Genomic DNA, 17,177 nt, shown 5'->3' on the forward strand with positions numbered 1-17,177 from the left:
GATTTTGGTTCCCCTCTCCTTTCATTGAATGCTGATAGGAGAGACAAAGAATGGAAGGTGATAATTAACAGTATGTAAAAGCAGTTCCATAGTCCTTATGTTTATATAGTAGAAAACTCATCTCTCGTAAAACCCAGCTTCCTGTACCAACATACTGAGCAAGACTAAGGCCAAGTACTTATAAACAATCTGTCTGTAATGATTAAAAGATTTTGTTATAATAGGTTTTCTGCCACATACAAGCTAATAGGTGATTGTGATCCCATGGCCTCTTACATTCATTTCTGGTTTGCTCCAGAAGAAGGCTCAGCAAACCACCTGCTATCTGATTTTGATTTTGCTATATTTTGAGCCAAGAATAGTTTTTGACTTTTTAAAAATGAATGGGGGTGGGGGATCAACAGAAGAATATTTTGTGACTTGTGGAAGTTATATGGAATTCACATTTGTGTCCATAAGTGTTTTTGGCACTCAAGCATGCCCATTCACTTATGTGTTGTCGGTGGCTGCTTTTTCAGCTGCAACTGCAGAGTTGTGTTGTTGTGACAATCTATATGGCTCACAAAGCCTAGAAGTTTTTACTCTCTGGCCCTGGACAAAAAAAGGCATGCTGATTACTGCTATGAAGAGATTCTCAACCTAACTCAGCTCTATTGGAAACACTTGAGGGAGCTTTTAAAACTCTCAATCCAAAAAAACCCCCCAAAACCTCCCAATCCTCAAGTCCACCCTCACCCACTAAATCAGAATGTCTGGAGATGAGACCCAGTCATCAGCATTTGTTAAGGCTCCCCCATGTTTCCCCAGTGTGCAGCCAGGGCTGTGAACCACTGCCTAGAACATGAATACATTTCGAGGGGCAGATGGATTAGACCTCTCAACATCCAGGCTGCCAGATAGGGGAGAGAATGCAGGTCACTTATCACCACCCATGTGTGCAGGGGGTCATGGGAGCAAAGATATTCAGGGTCTCCAGATACCCTCTGATGAAAGCCTTTCCCGTGAGAAGAGCAGAGATAAAGAGGACAGAGGGGAGAGGAGAAGATTATGCTAAATATCTATCCTAGCACATTGACTGACTAAATTGAATACAAATTTTCCCCCAAATGGAACATAATTAAATGCATAGCCTTCCCCGCCATAGCTGCCTGGAGCAAGTGACCTAATTCCTTAACGTCCACTAACACAGCCATCTGGGTGAAGCTGTAGAGCACAGAACCAGGCACCCTGTGCAGTGAGTTCAAGTAGACGTTCTAGTCTGCAGTGAGGTCCTTGAGCTGATCTGCTTTAGAATCACCTGGGAGGCTGTTAACCTGCAGACCTGTAAAATCAAAATCCCAAGAACAGTCCCAGGAATCTGCATTTTTAACCAGCAAGCTGCTGCTGCTGCTGCTGCTAAGTCGCTTCAGTCGTGTCCAACTCTGTGCGACCCCATAGACGGCAGCCCACCAGGCTCCGCCGTCCCTGGGATTCTCCAGGCAAGAATACTGGAATGGATTGCCATTTCCTTCTCCAGTGCAAGAAAGGGAAAAGTGAAAGTGAAGTCGCTCAGTCGTGTCTGACTCTTAGCGACCCCATGGACTGTAGCCTACCAGGCTCCTCCGTCCATGGGATTTTCCAGGCAAGAGTACTGGAGTGGGGTGCCATTGCCTTCTCCGACCAGCTGGTTAATTCTTAAGAACTTGGAAGTTTGATCACCACTTACCTAAATGGTTATCTCAGTGAATTCTTAGCTGATATGCAGGCCAAAGTTGTCCCACCAGTGGACCCATCTGACTAGGCCAGTTACTGATTCCTTCTAGAGGCACGCACACACATTTTTGAAAAATGGACTTACTAGATAAAATCTATAGTATATATACCAAATAGCCCATAAAACACTGAGAGTTATTTTTTTAAACAGTGGTGGGAGTCATACACTCATATTACCCATTACTGTCTTGCTCAACATTATAGATACCTCTATGACAAACTGTTTTAAGTATCTTAAATGGCACCAAATCTTTCTTTTATGAAGATAGGCCTATTTTTGGAAGTAGATAAGCATCATTTGGAGTGAAATATGATGAATAAAGTGGGTGATTATGTTGAATCTGTTTTGTTTTTTTAAAATTCATTTAAAAAAATTTTTAAGTGACCACACTATATGATCAGTCTACTCTTTAACTTCAAAAGACATGCCTTAATAATAATTTAGAATATTTTGTCTGAAACAGAATGGTTTTAGTTTATTCCAAAGTAAAGGAGGACAGTCTTTTCGATTTACCAATTCCAGTGTGTTTTGTGTGAAATCAACCAACCTCATATCTCATTTTGTATTTGAAGTTGTATAAGCCACATTGCATTTTGAAACATGTTATTCTTTTACAAGAAATCATTTGTGGGGATAGGAGAAAATCAGCACTTCATTTCTGTTTACTAGGGGGAAACTTTCAGGGGAGGTGCCACCATGGAGACGGGATGGTCTTTCAACTTCATTAAAGTACAATTCATGGGTTAACCTTTGCATCAGAGCCAAAGGGCAGAATCACAGAATAGACAGAACAACCTGTGTTCTGTGGTGGCTTGGCTGGGTAGAATTGCAAATGTACTTTATAATCAGATTTTGAATAGAATTCAGGTTGAACAGAGTGATGAGATAAGTCCATGTGAGAGTAAATGCTGTGGGCAGTCCTAAACGGTTTGACTTGACCATCCTGGGACCCAAAGTGCCTGCTTCCAAAATGAAAGGATATATTTTACGAGCAGCATCGACTGTCCCAGAGTGCATGGGCAATGCCCTTGATAATAACACAAAGGGAGTTTGAAGTTTTCCGTTTTCTGCTGGTCTAGGGCCATTGACTGCACTCATTGTGTGCTTATCGCCATGGAGGCAGGCTCGTGTTCTAAAGCGTCCCGTCTGAGGCTTGCATATATTCTTGGAGGTCTTTAATTTCACCAAGCTGAACAAAATTGAACACATAGATCACTGAGCCTTGATGTTCTGAAGGCAAAGATTTCAAAAAAGCAGGTACTAGTTTCCCCAGAACAATTGGAACAACATAAAACTAACCTGATGTCGAGTCTGAATTAAAATCCTCACATTCACCAATAGGAAGGCGGTTTGAGACATTCAGGTGACAACTTGTCCCTGCGCATTATTAACTGATTCCTTTAAAGATTCATGTTGGAAATGAAAAGTAAGGGAAAATCCCTTGTGACTTTGTTCTACTTACATATTTTTGAGTTCTTTTTTTGGAAAGGCTCTTTCAGGTAATAAAAGTTATTCTCATTTCTATTGGTTTGGACAAAAAGGAACCAGGTGTGTGTGTGTGTGTCTGTCTGTCTGTCTCTGTGTGTGTGTGTGTGTTGGGAGGTGGGGAGAGTTGCCTTTAACTGCTTTCCTGGGCCATTTGCCTGGTTTCATGTGACACATTTTCTGGCTTTCCTATTTACTGAAGAACTGCATTTTGACATTCACTAGAAACAATCTGTCCCACAGGCTCCTACTCTCCCTTAAACGGTCTACTTTGTCTTGGATTAGGATATTGCCTTCCAAATTAAAAAAAATAAGACCAAAAATACACAATGATTGGGCAACATTGCTTCCAGAGGAGCTTAACTGTTTAAGGGTTAAAGACATGGAAAAATTATAACTTAAGTACTGTAGCGGCCAGGGGTTGATGAAGAAAGGTAGCTTTGTTTGGGTGACGTTTGGGCTCTTAAAACAGACAAAATATCTTTTTTTTGGTCTTATGTCGTAAGCAGGATTTTATATGCTTAAAAGCAAATCTTCAACTGCATTCTCATTCTCTTACATCAGCCTGCTTCTCCCCTTCCCTCTCATGTGGCAAAACAATAAACAAAGTGACCACTGTTGGTCCGCTGGGTCTCTCTCTCTCTCTTTCTAGTACAGGCTCCCAGGATGGAAATCTTTAGCTATTTAAACTCTGAAAAGTCCTAGTCCTCTAAGAGAGGATGTTTGCTGAATGTTTGCTTGCTGGAGAGTGTCCCATGATTGTCACCTTCCAAGGGGTTATGCAGAAATGCAGGCTGCTTGGGCAGCTGGGGTGGTGGGGGCACCCTCATCCTGGGAGGAATCCCTGCCTCAGGATCTCTGTTTTCTTTTTCCTCAGCATGTGTGAAGTCAACCCTTTAGGTTGCAGGGTGTGGCAAGAACACCAGAAAAGCATTGAAAGTACTATTTGTTCTTGAAAATGTTACAGTTAATCTCTTGGTCCCAATCTAAGGGGAAGAAAAGATCTTTGAGAAGAAAGGCAACTAAGGCAAGCCAGTATGTGCCTTCTCTGACTGGTGTTTCAGATTTGTTAATACTGATGTAAGCAAAGAAATCAGTTTGAGTGGTTTAAAGCAGTGGTTTTTAACCTGAGATCTGGGTTCTCAAGAGGCCACAGATGGTTTTCCAGGGGTGATACTGAGGGGAGAGAATTGGGGCCCTCTAAAATTGAATAGAAACATTTGCACAAATAGGCCTTTGTTGGAGAGAGATCTATTGATCTTCTTTAGTCTAAAGTGAAAAAAAAAATTAATTACTTTATTTTTGGCAGTTCTTTTTTCTGTTATGGTAAAATCACATAACATAAAACTTACCATCGTGATTACCATTTTAAAGTGTATAGTTCAGTGGTATTAAGCACATTCACACCGATGTACAACCATCATCACCATCCATTCCCCTATTTCTTTTCATCTTGTAAATCTAAAGCTCTATATCTGTTAAACAATAACTCCCTGTTCTCCCCCAGCCCCTGGCAATCACCATTCTCCTTTCCATGATTTTGACTACTGCAAGTAAGTGGAATCATGCAGTATCTGCCTATTTGTGACTGTCTGATTTAACTTCTCATAATACCCTCAACATTCATCATGTTGTAGCATGTGTCAGAATTTCCTTTCTTTGTAAGGCTGAATAATATTCCATTGTATATATGTACCACATTTTGCTTATCCATTCATCTATTGATGGATACTTGGGTTGTTTCCCTGGTTTAGCTGTTGTGAATAATGCTATGGATGTGGGTGTACAGTATAACTATTTTTTAAAAGCAAGTTCATAAGCACAAGCTTCCCCTTTTTTCTTTTGAGTTGTATATTAAGAGATTTTCAGAATCTGTGAAGCGTCTGGTGTCTCAACTGACTTTAAAGTTCTGAGTGAGTGTGCTTTGCACACACGTGTGTTCTTCTCCTGAGGGCTAGGCTCTGGATGCTGATATTATCCCTAAGGAGATAATAAGCTAGCGTATAGAAAGCAAAGGGCTGGGACAGCAAGGGACTGGGACATCCTCATGAGCCTTCTCCAGAGCTGACTGCCATCACTTTGCCTCATTCCCTTGGCGGGTTACCACAGCCATACTGCATAAAGGAGCCCCTTTCCATGTTGGGGAGTGAGCAGAGGAAGGACCAATATATTTCTCCTCCCAGTCCCCAAAGCCTAGAACTCCCCCCTTTTCATGCACCTGGCAATGTGGTGCCTCCAGTGGTGAGTCTGGATTTCTAAGTCAGACTTGGATTTGAATTCTGTCTCTCCCACCATCTGCTGAATTCATTTAGAGGCAGTTATTGAAATTCTTTGAACTTTAATTTCCTCATTTGTAAAATGGGGATAAAATACTTACCTTGAAATAATATTATTAAGACTAAATGAGATGATGTCCATAAGGTGCTTAATGCTGAACCTGACATATAAATAGGATGCCTCTTCATTAAAACCTGAACTCCCTGCTAGAAATCTAAAGATAGGGATTTCTAATGTGAAAGCGTTGCTAAATCTGGGCAAGAGTTTTTTCTTTGTGGAACTTTGGAGAGTGAAAATCAGCAAGTCTACCAAATAAACTGAAAAGAAAAATCTGGTCTTAGTGGCTATAAAGATGGAGGCATTAAAGGGTAAGGTGGGAGGGGAACAAAGAGAAATAAAGGTCTGTTATTATCTGTAACATGAACACTCTCTGACCTCTGCAGTTGTTGGTGAAAGAGAGACAGGCTGTGTCACTCCGTAGGGACATTGTTGACATGCCCTCACATCTCCACAATACAGGAGCAAAACTCCTGCTGAGGAAGTAACTTACATTCTTTTGAATATTTTAAAAGATTATAATCAACTGAACGATGAAGAAAAACAAAACACTGTTTACATCTAAACATCAATAGAATAAAAAACTGGAAACAGCAAATCACATACATAAAAAAAAAACCCCTCTAAACCAAGTTACTATTTAATGCTTTTTCTATGTCCCTGTTTATACAGAATTAATTTTATATAGCTGCTACCAATGTGCATATACTATTCCAAGTTCTTTTTTCCCACTAATTTATATAGATTCCCTCCATACTTCTATAGTCCTAATATTTAACATTGCAAGTGGCAATATTTATGTTGATTTGTTTTATATTGGGGTTGGTGTTTTTACTCTAAAATGAATGTTTCTTTTACATAACTACTCAATGCTGTTTCAATAAAAATTCCTCCTTCCTTGCCAAAAACTCTGATAAATATAATGACATTTGTCATCTTTTATATTAATACTAAGTAAGGCCACCAGCAGTGGATAAATATACTTGAAGTGGAATTATTCTCTTTTTTCTGTCAATACTGGCTTTGTAATTTTCTTTCTGTGTGTGAAATTAATGAGAGTGGAGCAAGTATCTTACAGTTGTTTCAATTTTTAGTTCTAAAATTATACTGAATGTTAACATTTTCCTGTTTTTAAAACTGAATTATTTCTAACTCCTTTCATGTGAATTATCTAATCAGGAAGTTGGCAAACTCTGGTCCTTGGCTGAATATGGCCAGCTACCTGTTTTTAGAAATAAAGTTATTGGAACACAGCTGTGTTCATCTGTTTGCATGTTGTCTATTGCTGCTGCTAAGTTCCAATGGCCGAGTTCAGTAGTTGCAACAGAACAAAGTCTAAAATATTTACTATCTGGCTTTATTCAGAAAACGTTTTCAGACTCTAATCCCATCTCTTAGCTCTTATTCATTTTTGTTTCTACCACACTTTGTGCTCCTGCAATATCAAAGTACTGTAGCTCCCCACATGTTGTAATTATTTATGTTTGAGTATCTTCACACATACTCTTCCCTCTGAATTTTCCCAATTCCATCCTGCCAGGAAGGCTCACTCTTCCAAACTCTTCTTGAGGGGTGCTCATCCTATAAAGCACTCCCTTTATCCAAATTCACAACTTTACTTTTTGTTAGATGTTGCTGACAGTTGGAACGAGAATCAAGAAAACAGTGCCTGGGAAAGAACTTCATAAAACTTATAAAAGTTACTACTTCTAATAATAACTGTTATTATACTTGGCAACATCAGTGTCCACTTTTGTTTATACTTTTATTTCAACCCATTTACAGGGAGCTTTTTAGACCAAAGCACCCCAACCGGCTTTCACAGAGTACAGGATCTAAGAACACCTTTCCCATAATCCCTCTTTGTTAAATACCAACAACAAGGGTGCCAGGTCTAGTTATTTAGGTAACGCTGTAGGCTGATTCAGGTCAATTAGATGTGTCTCATCAATTACTGACTAACATTAAGATAACTCAAACCATCAGCCAGCCAACCAAACAAAAGAGCCCAACTCTCAGAGTTGTCATTGTTTGACTCCAGAGAACAAGGTTGGAATCCTGGAGAAACAATAAATATGCTAAATCAAAAAGCTGCTTCATCCATTTGTTGCAGATAATTATGTTGAGTACATAGCTCTGCACTACTACATGTATAGATCTATATATAGATCTCTATTTTTTGTCTGTCTAATGCATATTTATTTTTAATGGATCTGCATCCCTTTCTCTGCATCTCCCTTCCTTTGAAACTCAAAACATGTCATAGAAAATATTTTCATGAAATCTAATATATATAAAAACTGTAATAATATGTGTGTATGTACTAATTTAATGATGATGTCCAGTGGATCTGGAAGGAGCCTAAAGATTTCCATTTGCTTTGTGAAAAGTTTAATATGTGTGTTGAAAGCCACAGGCGAAGGTTCAGGTTACGCCAAGTGAAAGCTTGGGTGGTTCTGAATGCTGAGTCCCAGAGACAAAAGCTCTTAGTCATAACTGCATTTCTGGAGAGGAGGGCGCCAGTGCGTTCACCACTTCCATTAATGAGCAACTACCTCTTTTAGTGGTGCTTTTCTTTCAGGAAGTGCAATATATAGTAAGGGTAGAAAAATAAGCACAGGAGGAAATTTGCTATTGATTTGCTTTTCTTCTGTGAAATTACATGAAAGCTCAATGGCTTGTAGCAGTAACTTAGTCAATAAGGTTCCATTTGAGACCATCTTGAAGTTTAATTCTCTCCCAATCCTTTTAAACTTCCTCTAGTGTTGGATTCTTTTGTATTTAATTGTTTTTAGTGATGAGATGCTATGAAGCTTTTTATTCACAACACCACAGGGGATTTTGCTAAAGATAAAACTGTGAAATATTCCCAGACAGTAAAGTCCCATCCATCCTTTTTGGTTAGAAATCAACAGTGCTGAAAACCAACCTTGAAAACCCAAGGGAAATGGACAATGAAGGTGAATATAGGACTCCTTATTATAAAGCATTTTTTCAGTATTAGAGAGTTGCTGGATCTTCTTGGGTTTGAGCTGTGGTGAGAATAAGCTCACTGTTTTCTCCTGTGGAGTATAGGAGGCCCTTTATGTCAGACTCACCATTATCTGAGTGTACATTTTGGTCATAACAACTTGGTAACATTCATTGAACATTTACTATGTACTTGATCGTTTGCTGAGTCTTTATATGGTTTCTGTTCTATAGGGAAGCAATAAGTCGCCTGTGTGAAGCTGTCCCTGGGGCAAATGGAGCCATTAAAAAGCGAAAGGTAAATAAATAATGGTGTGGGTTTTTTTGTTTTATATTTCCCTAAATATGGGAAAGAAAGATAATATTGAAATAGTTGTTTGTTCATTCCACCACATGACCCAAGGTCCAGAATAGCCTTGATTAGTTGGCATGCTATCTGAGATGCGCTCAAAGTTGTTCTTCTCCTTCAAATTTTCTGACTTGCCAGACATTGTCTGAAATGGTGATGCCTGGAGGTACAGAGTGGAGAAAGCACTTGAGTCTTTCCAAGTTAGAAAAAATCTTGTTGCAGGGCTGGGGCTTTACTTACCTTTCTTTGAGCATGGCATCTCATCTCTGTAAGAAACTTCATGTTTGTTTCTGTAAGTTAGGTTGTTGACAAAATGACCAGTTTTGGTACCTTCCAATTTCAATATTTTATAATGAATGTATTCTGCATTTTAACATTTTAGGCTTTTAAGACTCCATGGCCTATTTTCAAATGGAAACGTGGGTGCTGGTAGCAATAGGATAGTAAATGGGTAGAAGGAGTTTTTTATGCTGAAAGAAAGCACAAGACTCGATATTAGACTTCGATTTAAACCCTGTCTTTGCCCCTAGTAACTGTGTGACCTTGAACAAGTCATATTTCACATTTTGGATCCTTGGCTTCCTCATCTATAAAATGGGAGAAAATAGCATGTACTTTATAGAGTTAGGTAAGAATTCAGTGAAGTGATGTGTACATCACAGTGCTTAACATGGTGTCTGAGTTACATTAAGCTTTCAATGATAATGGTAGTTAGTATTATTGTATTAGCACATTACTGACCAGGAGTTTTTGCAGAAACGAATCCCTGTGGCCAGTGATTTGTTATGTGACTGAATAATGAAACACTCTGGTCAATCATGTTTGGGTAACAAAAGATGTAGTAATACATCTCTGCCAATTGTGTATTAAGTTATTAAACCTAGAATAGTTGCTTCGAGGTCCAAAGGAGAAATTCAAAGGCTCTTAAGATAGCTATATCAGTTATAGAACTGTAGATTGTTTAAGAGGGGAAGGATGTTTAGAGATCTCCCAGGAAAAACCCTCTCACTTTGCTAGCTTCTAAACTATGGCTCAAAGAGACTTGCCTTGAGTTACTAGAATGATCAAGGTCAGTGCCAACTGTCAAAGCCAGGTTTTCAGTCTCAGCTTAGTGTTCTATTACCATACCACCCTGTCTCATTTTTTTTTTTGGCCACCCCACAAGGCATTTGGGATCCTAGTTCCCAGACCAAGGATCAAACACATGCCCCTTGCCTTGGAAGCATGGCGTCTTATCCACTGGATCACCAGGGAAATCCATGCCTCATATTTTTATCATTGCTCATTATTTCTTAGGGCTGAATCCATTGTCACCAATAGTGACTCAAGTGAGCCACACAGTACAGGAAACTTTGATGAATGGCCCTTGAATTCTATTAGAACTACATTAGTAGTTTCTTTGACAGAACCCATGATCCATCTACAGCCTCTAACCTCCTCTTGCCTCTCATAACCTCTTCAGATAAGAGATGACTGGATGATCCTAACAGTCTTATTCACTTAAGACTTTCTCATTTCAGGATTAGTGGGAGTCCACACTGGAAAACAAAATAAAACAAAGCAAACCAGGCTATCATCTTTCCAGAAAGTAAACATGTAAAGAAAAAAGAGAAATTATTGAGTTAATTCCTTGATAGCTAGATTTGTACGGTATGTGCAGGTGCACTCAGTTGTGGCCAACTTTTTGCAGCCCCCTGGACTGTAGCCCGCCGGGCTCCTCTGTCTGTGGGATTTCCCAGGCAAGAATACTGGAGTGGGTTCCCATTTCCTACTCCTGAGGATTTATTGAGTACTTAATACATGCCAGGGACTCTTCTATGCACTTTATATTTTTAATATTCTTTTTCCTCACAATTTGAAAAATTGTGTTAAAATACACATAACATTTACCGTTGTAACCATTTCTAAGTGTATAGTTCAGTGAATACATTCATACTGTTGCTCAATCATCACACCCGTCTATCTGCATTACTCTTTTTTTTAAGAAAAAAAATCATCTATTTGAAGAACAGAACATATTTAGAATTGTTTGCTTCTAAAGAAGCCCATTTTCCCCAAGCCTTCACTTTGTAATTTCATATTAAGCAATGAAGTTATTTTACACAATCTAGTTAAACAGTTTAATGGGAATAAGCCCATAACTCTTTTTTTATCTTGTAAAACAGAAAGTCTGTACCCGTTAAACAATAAATTTCCACCCTCCCCCTCTCCAGCCCCTGGCAACCACCATTCTACTTTCTGTCTCTGTGGTTGTGACTGCTCTAATTATCTCATAGAAGTGGAATCATGCAGTGTCATATTGTGATAGGCTTATTTCACATCACCTCACATAATGTCCTCATGGTTCATCCATGCTGTAGCATATGTCAAAATTTCCCTCCTAATTAAGACTGAATAATATTTCATTGTATGTATATATCACATTTTGCTTATCCATTTATCTGTTGATGGACACTTGGGTTACTTCCATATTTTAATGATTGTGAATAATGCTGCTATGAACATGGATGTACAAATATCTCTTTAAGTCCTTGCTTTCAGTTCTTTTGGATATATAATAAGAAGCAGAATTGCTAGATCATATGGTAATTCTAGTTTTAATTTTTTGAGGAGCTGCTACCCTCAATAAGCTGTTGTACCACTGTACATTTCTACTGATAGTGCTCAAGGGTTTCAATTTCTCCACATCCTGCCAGCACTTGTTATTTTCCCTTCCTTCCTTCCCTCCCTTCCTTCCTCCTTCCGTCCTTCTTCCCTTCCTTCCCCTCCCTCCCTCCCTCCTCTCCTCTATTCATCCCTCCCCTTTCTTTCTTGCTTGCTTTCTTGTATTCCTTACATCCTTCCTTCTTTCCCTTCCTTCTCCGTCCCTCCCTCCTCTCATCTATCCCTCCCTCCCTCCCCTTTTTTTCTTGCTTGCTTTCTTGTCTTCCTTCCTTCCGACGAGTTATAGGTCTACCCAGATTTTCTATTTCTTTGTGATTTAGTCTTTGTAGGTTTTATGTTTCTGGAAATTTGTCCATTTCATCTAAGTAATCCGGTGTGTTGACATACAGTTGTTCATAGTATTCTCTTACAGTCTTTTTACTTCCATAGAATTGGTAGTATAGTCCCCACTTTCATTTCTGCTCTTTCTAATTTGGCTTCTCTTTTTTCTTTTCTTAATTTATTTAGCTAAAGGTTTGTCAGTTTGGTTGATCTTTTTGAAGAATCAACTTTTGATTTGATTTTCTGTATTGTTTTTCTAGTCTCTATATCATTTATCTCTGCTCTATTCTTTATTATTTCTTGCCTTCTGCTAACTTTGGGTTTAATTTATAAACTTTTTTGATTTCTTTAAATTGTAAATTTAGGTTGGTTTAAAATTTTTTATTGAAGTATAGCTGAAATACAATATTGTCTTTGTTTCAGGTGTACAGCACAGTAATTCAGTTATACATGTATATGTATATATATATTTCTTCTTCAGATTCTCTTCCCTTATAGATTATTGCAAAGTATTGAGTATAGTTTCCTGTGCTTTAAACAGTAGGTCCTTGTTGGTTATCTATTTTATTGATAGTAGTAGATACGTTAATCCAAATCTCTTAATTTGTCCCTCCTCCTACTCCCTAAGTTAGGTTGTTGATTTGAGATCTTCCTTTTTTAGTGTGTGTTTATACCTATAAATTATAATTTATGTTATACTATAGCTATAAAAGCACTGCTTTTCCTGTGTTTCATAAGTTTTGGCATGTTGTGTTTTTTGTATTCTTTTAATCATCACAAAAAACCTAGGCAGGAACTTTTTCTCTGTTTTTTAGATTTGTGGTGTTCAAAATGACTTGTGAATTCAGTTAATCCAAACTCTCACAGGAGTTCCTTTTATATAAAGCATGCCCCTACTCCCAGCACTTGGGGAGAAGGAAATGTATGAGAAAAGGTCTGAGGGCTCAGACTTCACTACTTACTCAAGAATTCTGCTGCATTTCAATTAAAAAAAGTTTATATTGAAAAAGCATTCCATCTCACTTGATTTATTTAAAGTAAAATAGAAAGGAAGCATGTGGGCTTTGTCCCATTTTTAACATTTAAAAAAACATAAATATTCCTTCTGTAACAAAATCTGTAACTTAGAATGTTATTTTGTTATTTTTAAAGCCTCCAGCTAAGTTCCTATCAACAGTTCTTGGCAAAAGTAATCTTCAGTTTTCGGGAATGAAGATAAAACTGACCATCTCAACATGCAGTCTCACACTGATGAATCTTGACAATCAACAGGTAAGATTATGAGTGTCATTTATAGTTTAACATATCTTTTGTTTTTCTAGAACAGTCTGGGCATAATAAAAAGAATAAAGTTTCAGACTGTGTGCCTAAAACTTAATAAGACATGGGGGAAAATATCTGCCAAGGATTTATGTATAACAATAATTAGAACAACAGTATTATTAAGCCATCACTGGGATATTTAACTGCCTAATACTTGCCCCTATTCGATTGGCTTTGTTAATAAGAATGAAGGCACAAAGAACATAGTAAATACCATTTGGAATATACTCAAGCCAGTCATTTATTATTCCCCACCACCCTGCCCCAAAGAGAAAGCAATTCCTTCATCAGACCTTACAGACTGTGTGCTGGACTGGGGATGCAGATGAAGGACAGAGGAGAAGGGTAATGTTAGGGCCAGTGTTCTAGCTAACCAAAATTTAAGCAGAAAACATTTTCTTTCAACCTTAAGATTGAAAAGCCTTCTCAAATGTTATTGTATAAACAACTTTTTCATCTTTGATGATTTATGATGCTATGGTGTGGCCAAGTTCTCATTGTAAATGTTATTTCTTAAAAAACAGCATTGCTGAAGCAAATATAAAAGATACACAGCCACTAGGCTAAATGTGTACTTTAAACTAGGATATCCTTTGACTTTTTATCTTTTAAACTAAATTATTTTATGTATGCTAGACTCTAATTTTTGTCTAATATGTAATGATTTGAATTTCTTAGTATTTAAGATTTTACTGTGTGGAGTGCTATTGTTCAGGGACTCATAGAAGGTTCAATGTGTACCTGGCACTGAAAAAACACTAAGAGGCTTGGTGTCACATACAGGTAGAAAGCCTGATTTGCCTCTAACAAACAAGTTATCTTCCCACTCAATTCTTATCATCAGTGAAATGAGTTCTTATTCATAGAGCTTCTAAGAAGATTGGTTTAGCAACAGAATGTGTCTGTGGGGTTACTTAGAAGATTAAGTGAGATCATGGTATAAATCACACAGCACAGTGCCCTTACATGGTACCTATTATTATTTTTTACTCAAACATTCTTCCTTGAGGCCTTTTCATATACTCAGTACTTAGCAGGGAAAGCATATTGTAATATAAAATTATAAAATAGTGAGTAACATATAAGTACAGTTGTAAACATTTGTATTTCTATTTTCTGGCCAAAAAATTCACTTGTGGTTTTGAGGTTTGCTTTATTTTTTAAATCCAAAAGCAGAATAAAATAACATTGCTAACCCAGTAGTATAAAACACCATAGAGGAAAATATTTAATATGAAATAGTTTAAAATGGATTAATTGGGTCATAATTGGTTATCTAAGAGAGGCATACCATTGGTACCTGACAACAGAACATTTGGGGCTGTTCTTGGAAGATGCAGCCCATCTGGGTGGAAGGCAAAACATTCAGTCTTTCAGGTGCTTTGTCCTCAAGACATTTGTGGATGTAAAATTTGTTTTTAGTTTTCACTCATGTGAATGGTACCAGCTCTGGTACCATTGCTTTTCGTTGTATATGATTTCATTGAGTATAGGGTTGTGTTGTGTACGGTAGGGGGCATAAGTTATTCTCAAAATCTCTTTTCCCTCCACTACTCTTTTCCAGGCCACTGCAATTAGAGCTGGTACAATATACCCATAATCTTTTAGGCAAGTAGGAGGAGGGCCACTGGGCATAGGTGGCTTCCACCACCAGTAGTTACAGCAGAGGTGCTTTGGGGAGTGGCTCCCATCCTTTCTACACTACTGGTGTGGAATGGGCTGTGTTCAGCCCACTGCTAGAGTGGAGACCAAAGTTAGGATCTCATTGATATCAGGCCTGGGGGCTGATTTTTAAAAATAGTTTTGAACTATTTTGAAGACCTGGGGAAAATAGCCATGGGCGGTGGGTGGAGTTGGGGGTGTATAAAAAAGATGGGTCACTCTGGATGCTTAAACTCAAGAAGCTTTTTAGATCCCATTAAAAGGGCAGCTAAAATGTCCCAGGGATAAAGGCAGCAGAAAAGTGACCTTCTGGATGTAGCATGAGAAAATGACTTATTAAATTTTCCTTACAGAAAAATATCCTTTGAAGTTCTGAGATAAATACAGATTACTCCTTCCCCCCCCTCCCCGCCCAAATTCTAAGATATACTTTGGACTGAAATCAAAAACAGCTTCAAATAGATACATTCATACATGACAGAACACTTATGGGTCAGATGGTTCACGTTTATCTTCTGTCACTGAGAACATCAAGAATGTAACCATTTGCTCCCAGAAAATGTCTCACAGAACCTCAGAGGGAGAAAACAAGATTATATTAAACACAGAAACACGCAATGCTTGCAATTTTTAAAACTTACGTATTTTGAAATGGGAAAAAACATTTTGGAAAAGCAAGTTACAGAGTTTTTTTTTTTAGTCCTTGTTTTAAAAATTCAAGCAGCGGACTTCCTTGACATACTTTAATAAGGTTTTAAGAAGAAATGTCAGTCTCAGTAGCTCCCATTCTATTTCTTTACTCATTTCTATACTCCTATCACTGACTCCTTAACAGCTACTGAAACTGAGAAGGGTAATAGATAACAAGGTAAAACAGGCAGAAAATGGAGAAATCTGTTATCTCCAGGAGAGGCAATTCAAATACCTAGAGGCCAGGTAGGTAATGCAAACTGTCTGGTTTCATGAAAACACAACGGTGCAAGCGGTGATAGATGATGAGTGCCACCTGTCCTCCACAGTGGGGAGAAAGGCTGGGGAACATGGCAAAAAGAATACTTCCCCTGTGTAAAGGCCAATCCCATGTGACTATAGATCAAGGGCTGCCAGACCTTCCTCTACTTTTGGGAAAAAAAAAAAAAAGATGGAAATCTGGGAGTTTTACTGATCTCTATGAATTATGAGATGTTGGTCTTTAAGAAATTAAAACTGTAAGCATGAGCCAAACAAAATAGATCTGTGTCCTCGAAGGGAGCCAATGTGGGACATCCGATATAAGCAAACATTTATTTAAGTATGGATAGACCTAGAAAGCGCTCCACAAATTACACTACACACTCAGAAGTTTAACTCCTCTCTCCCCCATTCCTCATCTCCACCTCTCCCTACATCGAACAGGCTTAGGGTTTACATAGATGTATATATCTTCATTTGAAGAAGGAAATGGCAACCCACTCCAGTGTTCTTGCCTGGAGAATCCCAGGGACAGAGGAGCCCGGTGGGCTGCCGTCTGTGGGGTTGCACCGAGTCGGACACGACTGAAGTGACTTACCAGCAGCATATATCTTAATTCTCACAATTTATAAGTTTCATTCAAGTATTCTTATTTTCAATTCAGGACCCTGAGGCAGAGATTAATCTCTTGTTACAGAGCTAGTAAGCAGTGGAGCCTAGGTTCAAATTAGGTAGGCTTGGTTTCAGTCAGTGGTAACTGTAATGTTTTAAAATGTTACCCTTCTTTACTCTCAGTAAATATTAACAAGTATTAATGTCAGCGGTCTCTTAAGTTACTGCCTATTTTTAAGACTAACAAACCATCAAAAGAGTGAGTTAGAGTCCAGGTCTTTCTCCAAATGAGCCTTCAAACCTAACGGGGAGTAGTTTTCTTTCCCCTTGCTCTTGCTCCCTACTCAATTTCTAAGAGAAATAGAGTAACACTTGTAGTTTGTAGATGTTTTTTTCTGAACCTATTTCCTGGCATCTTTTCTGGAGATAAATGTGACTAGTCAATTCATATATATTGGCACTTTTCTTTGTCCAGAGTCCTATTAATTCACATCACACAAGCAGTTATCTATCCACCGACTCGTACTACATCTATAAGCTGTTTGAAAATGCAAAGAAGTGAACCATGGGAGACCAGGAGGATTAAGATGTAAGTGCCAGTGTTTAACCTCCTTTTTAGTCTTCCCCCATCTATTGCTCCTCTCCCTGCCAAGCTAGTGTCTGAATCATGATCATCCTTGTCAGCCCTGGATTATACAGAAAAGAACCCCCTCCCTAAGACAGGATGACTGAACACAAGAAAGGCTCTGAGTT

General features: G+C 38.3%; 1 protein-coding gene across 7 annotated transcripts in view; it reads left to right on the forward strand.

Moving 5' to 3' along the window:
• The window catches only part of SHC4 (SHC adaptor protein 4), a 160,816-nt gene that overhangs the window by 95,581 nt on the left and 48,058 nt on the right, over positions 1 to 17,177 (forward strand). For all 7 annotated transcript variants that reach the window (XM_081508519.1, XM_081508522.1, XM_081508521.1 and 4 more), the window contains exons 4-5: positions 8,777 to 8,840; positions 13,029 to 13,148. In XM_081508519.1, the coding sequence (XP_081364645.1) occupies positions 8,777 to 8,840; positions 13,029 to 13,148 (184 nt within the window). The remainder of the gene's footprint in view (positions 1 to 8,776; positions 8,841 to 13,028; positions 13,149 to 17,177) is intronic.

This window comes from Giraffa tippelskirchi, chromosome 7 (assembly GCF_054371585.1).
Source record: "Giraffa tippelskirchi isolate mGirTip1 chromosome 7, T2T-mGirTip1v1.2.pri, whole genome shotgun sequence".
Lineage (NCBI taxonomy): Eukaryota > Metazoa > Chordata > Mammalia > Artiodactyla > Giraffidae > Giraffa > Giraffa tippelskirchi.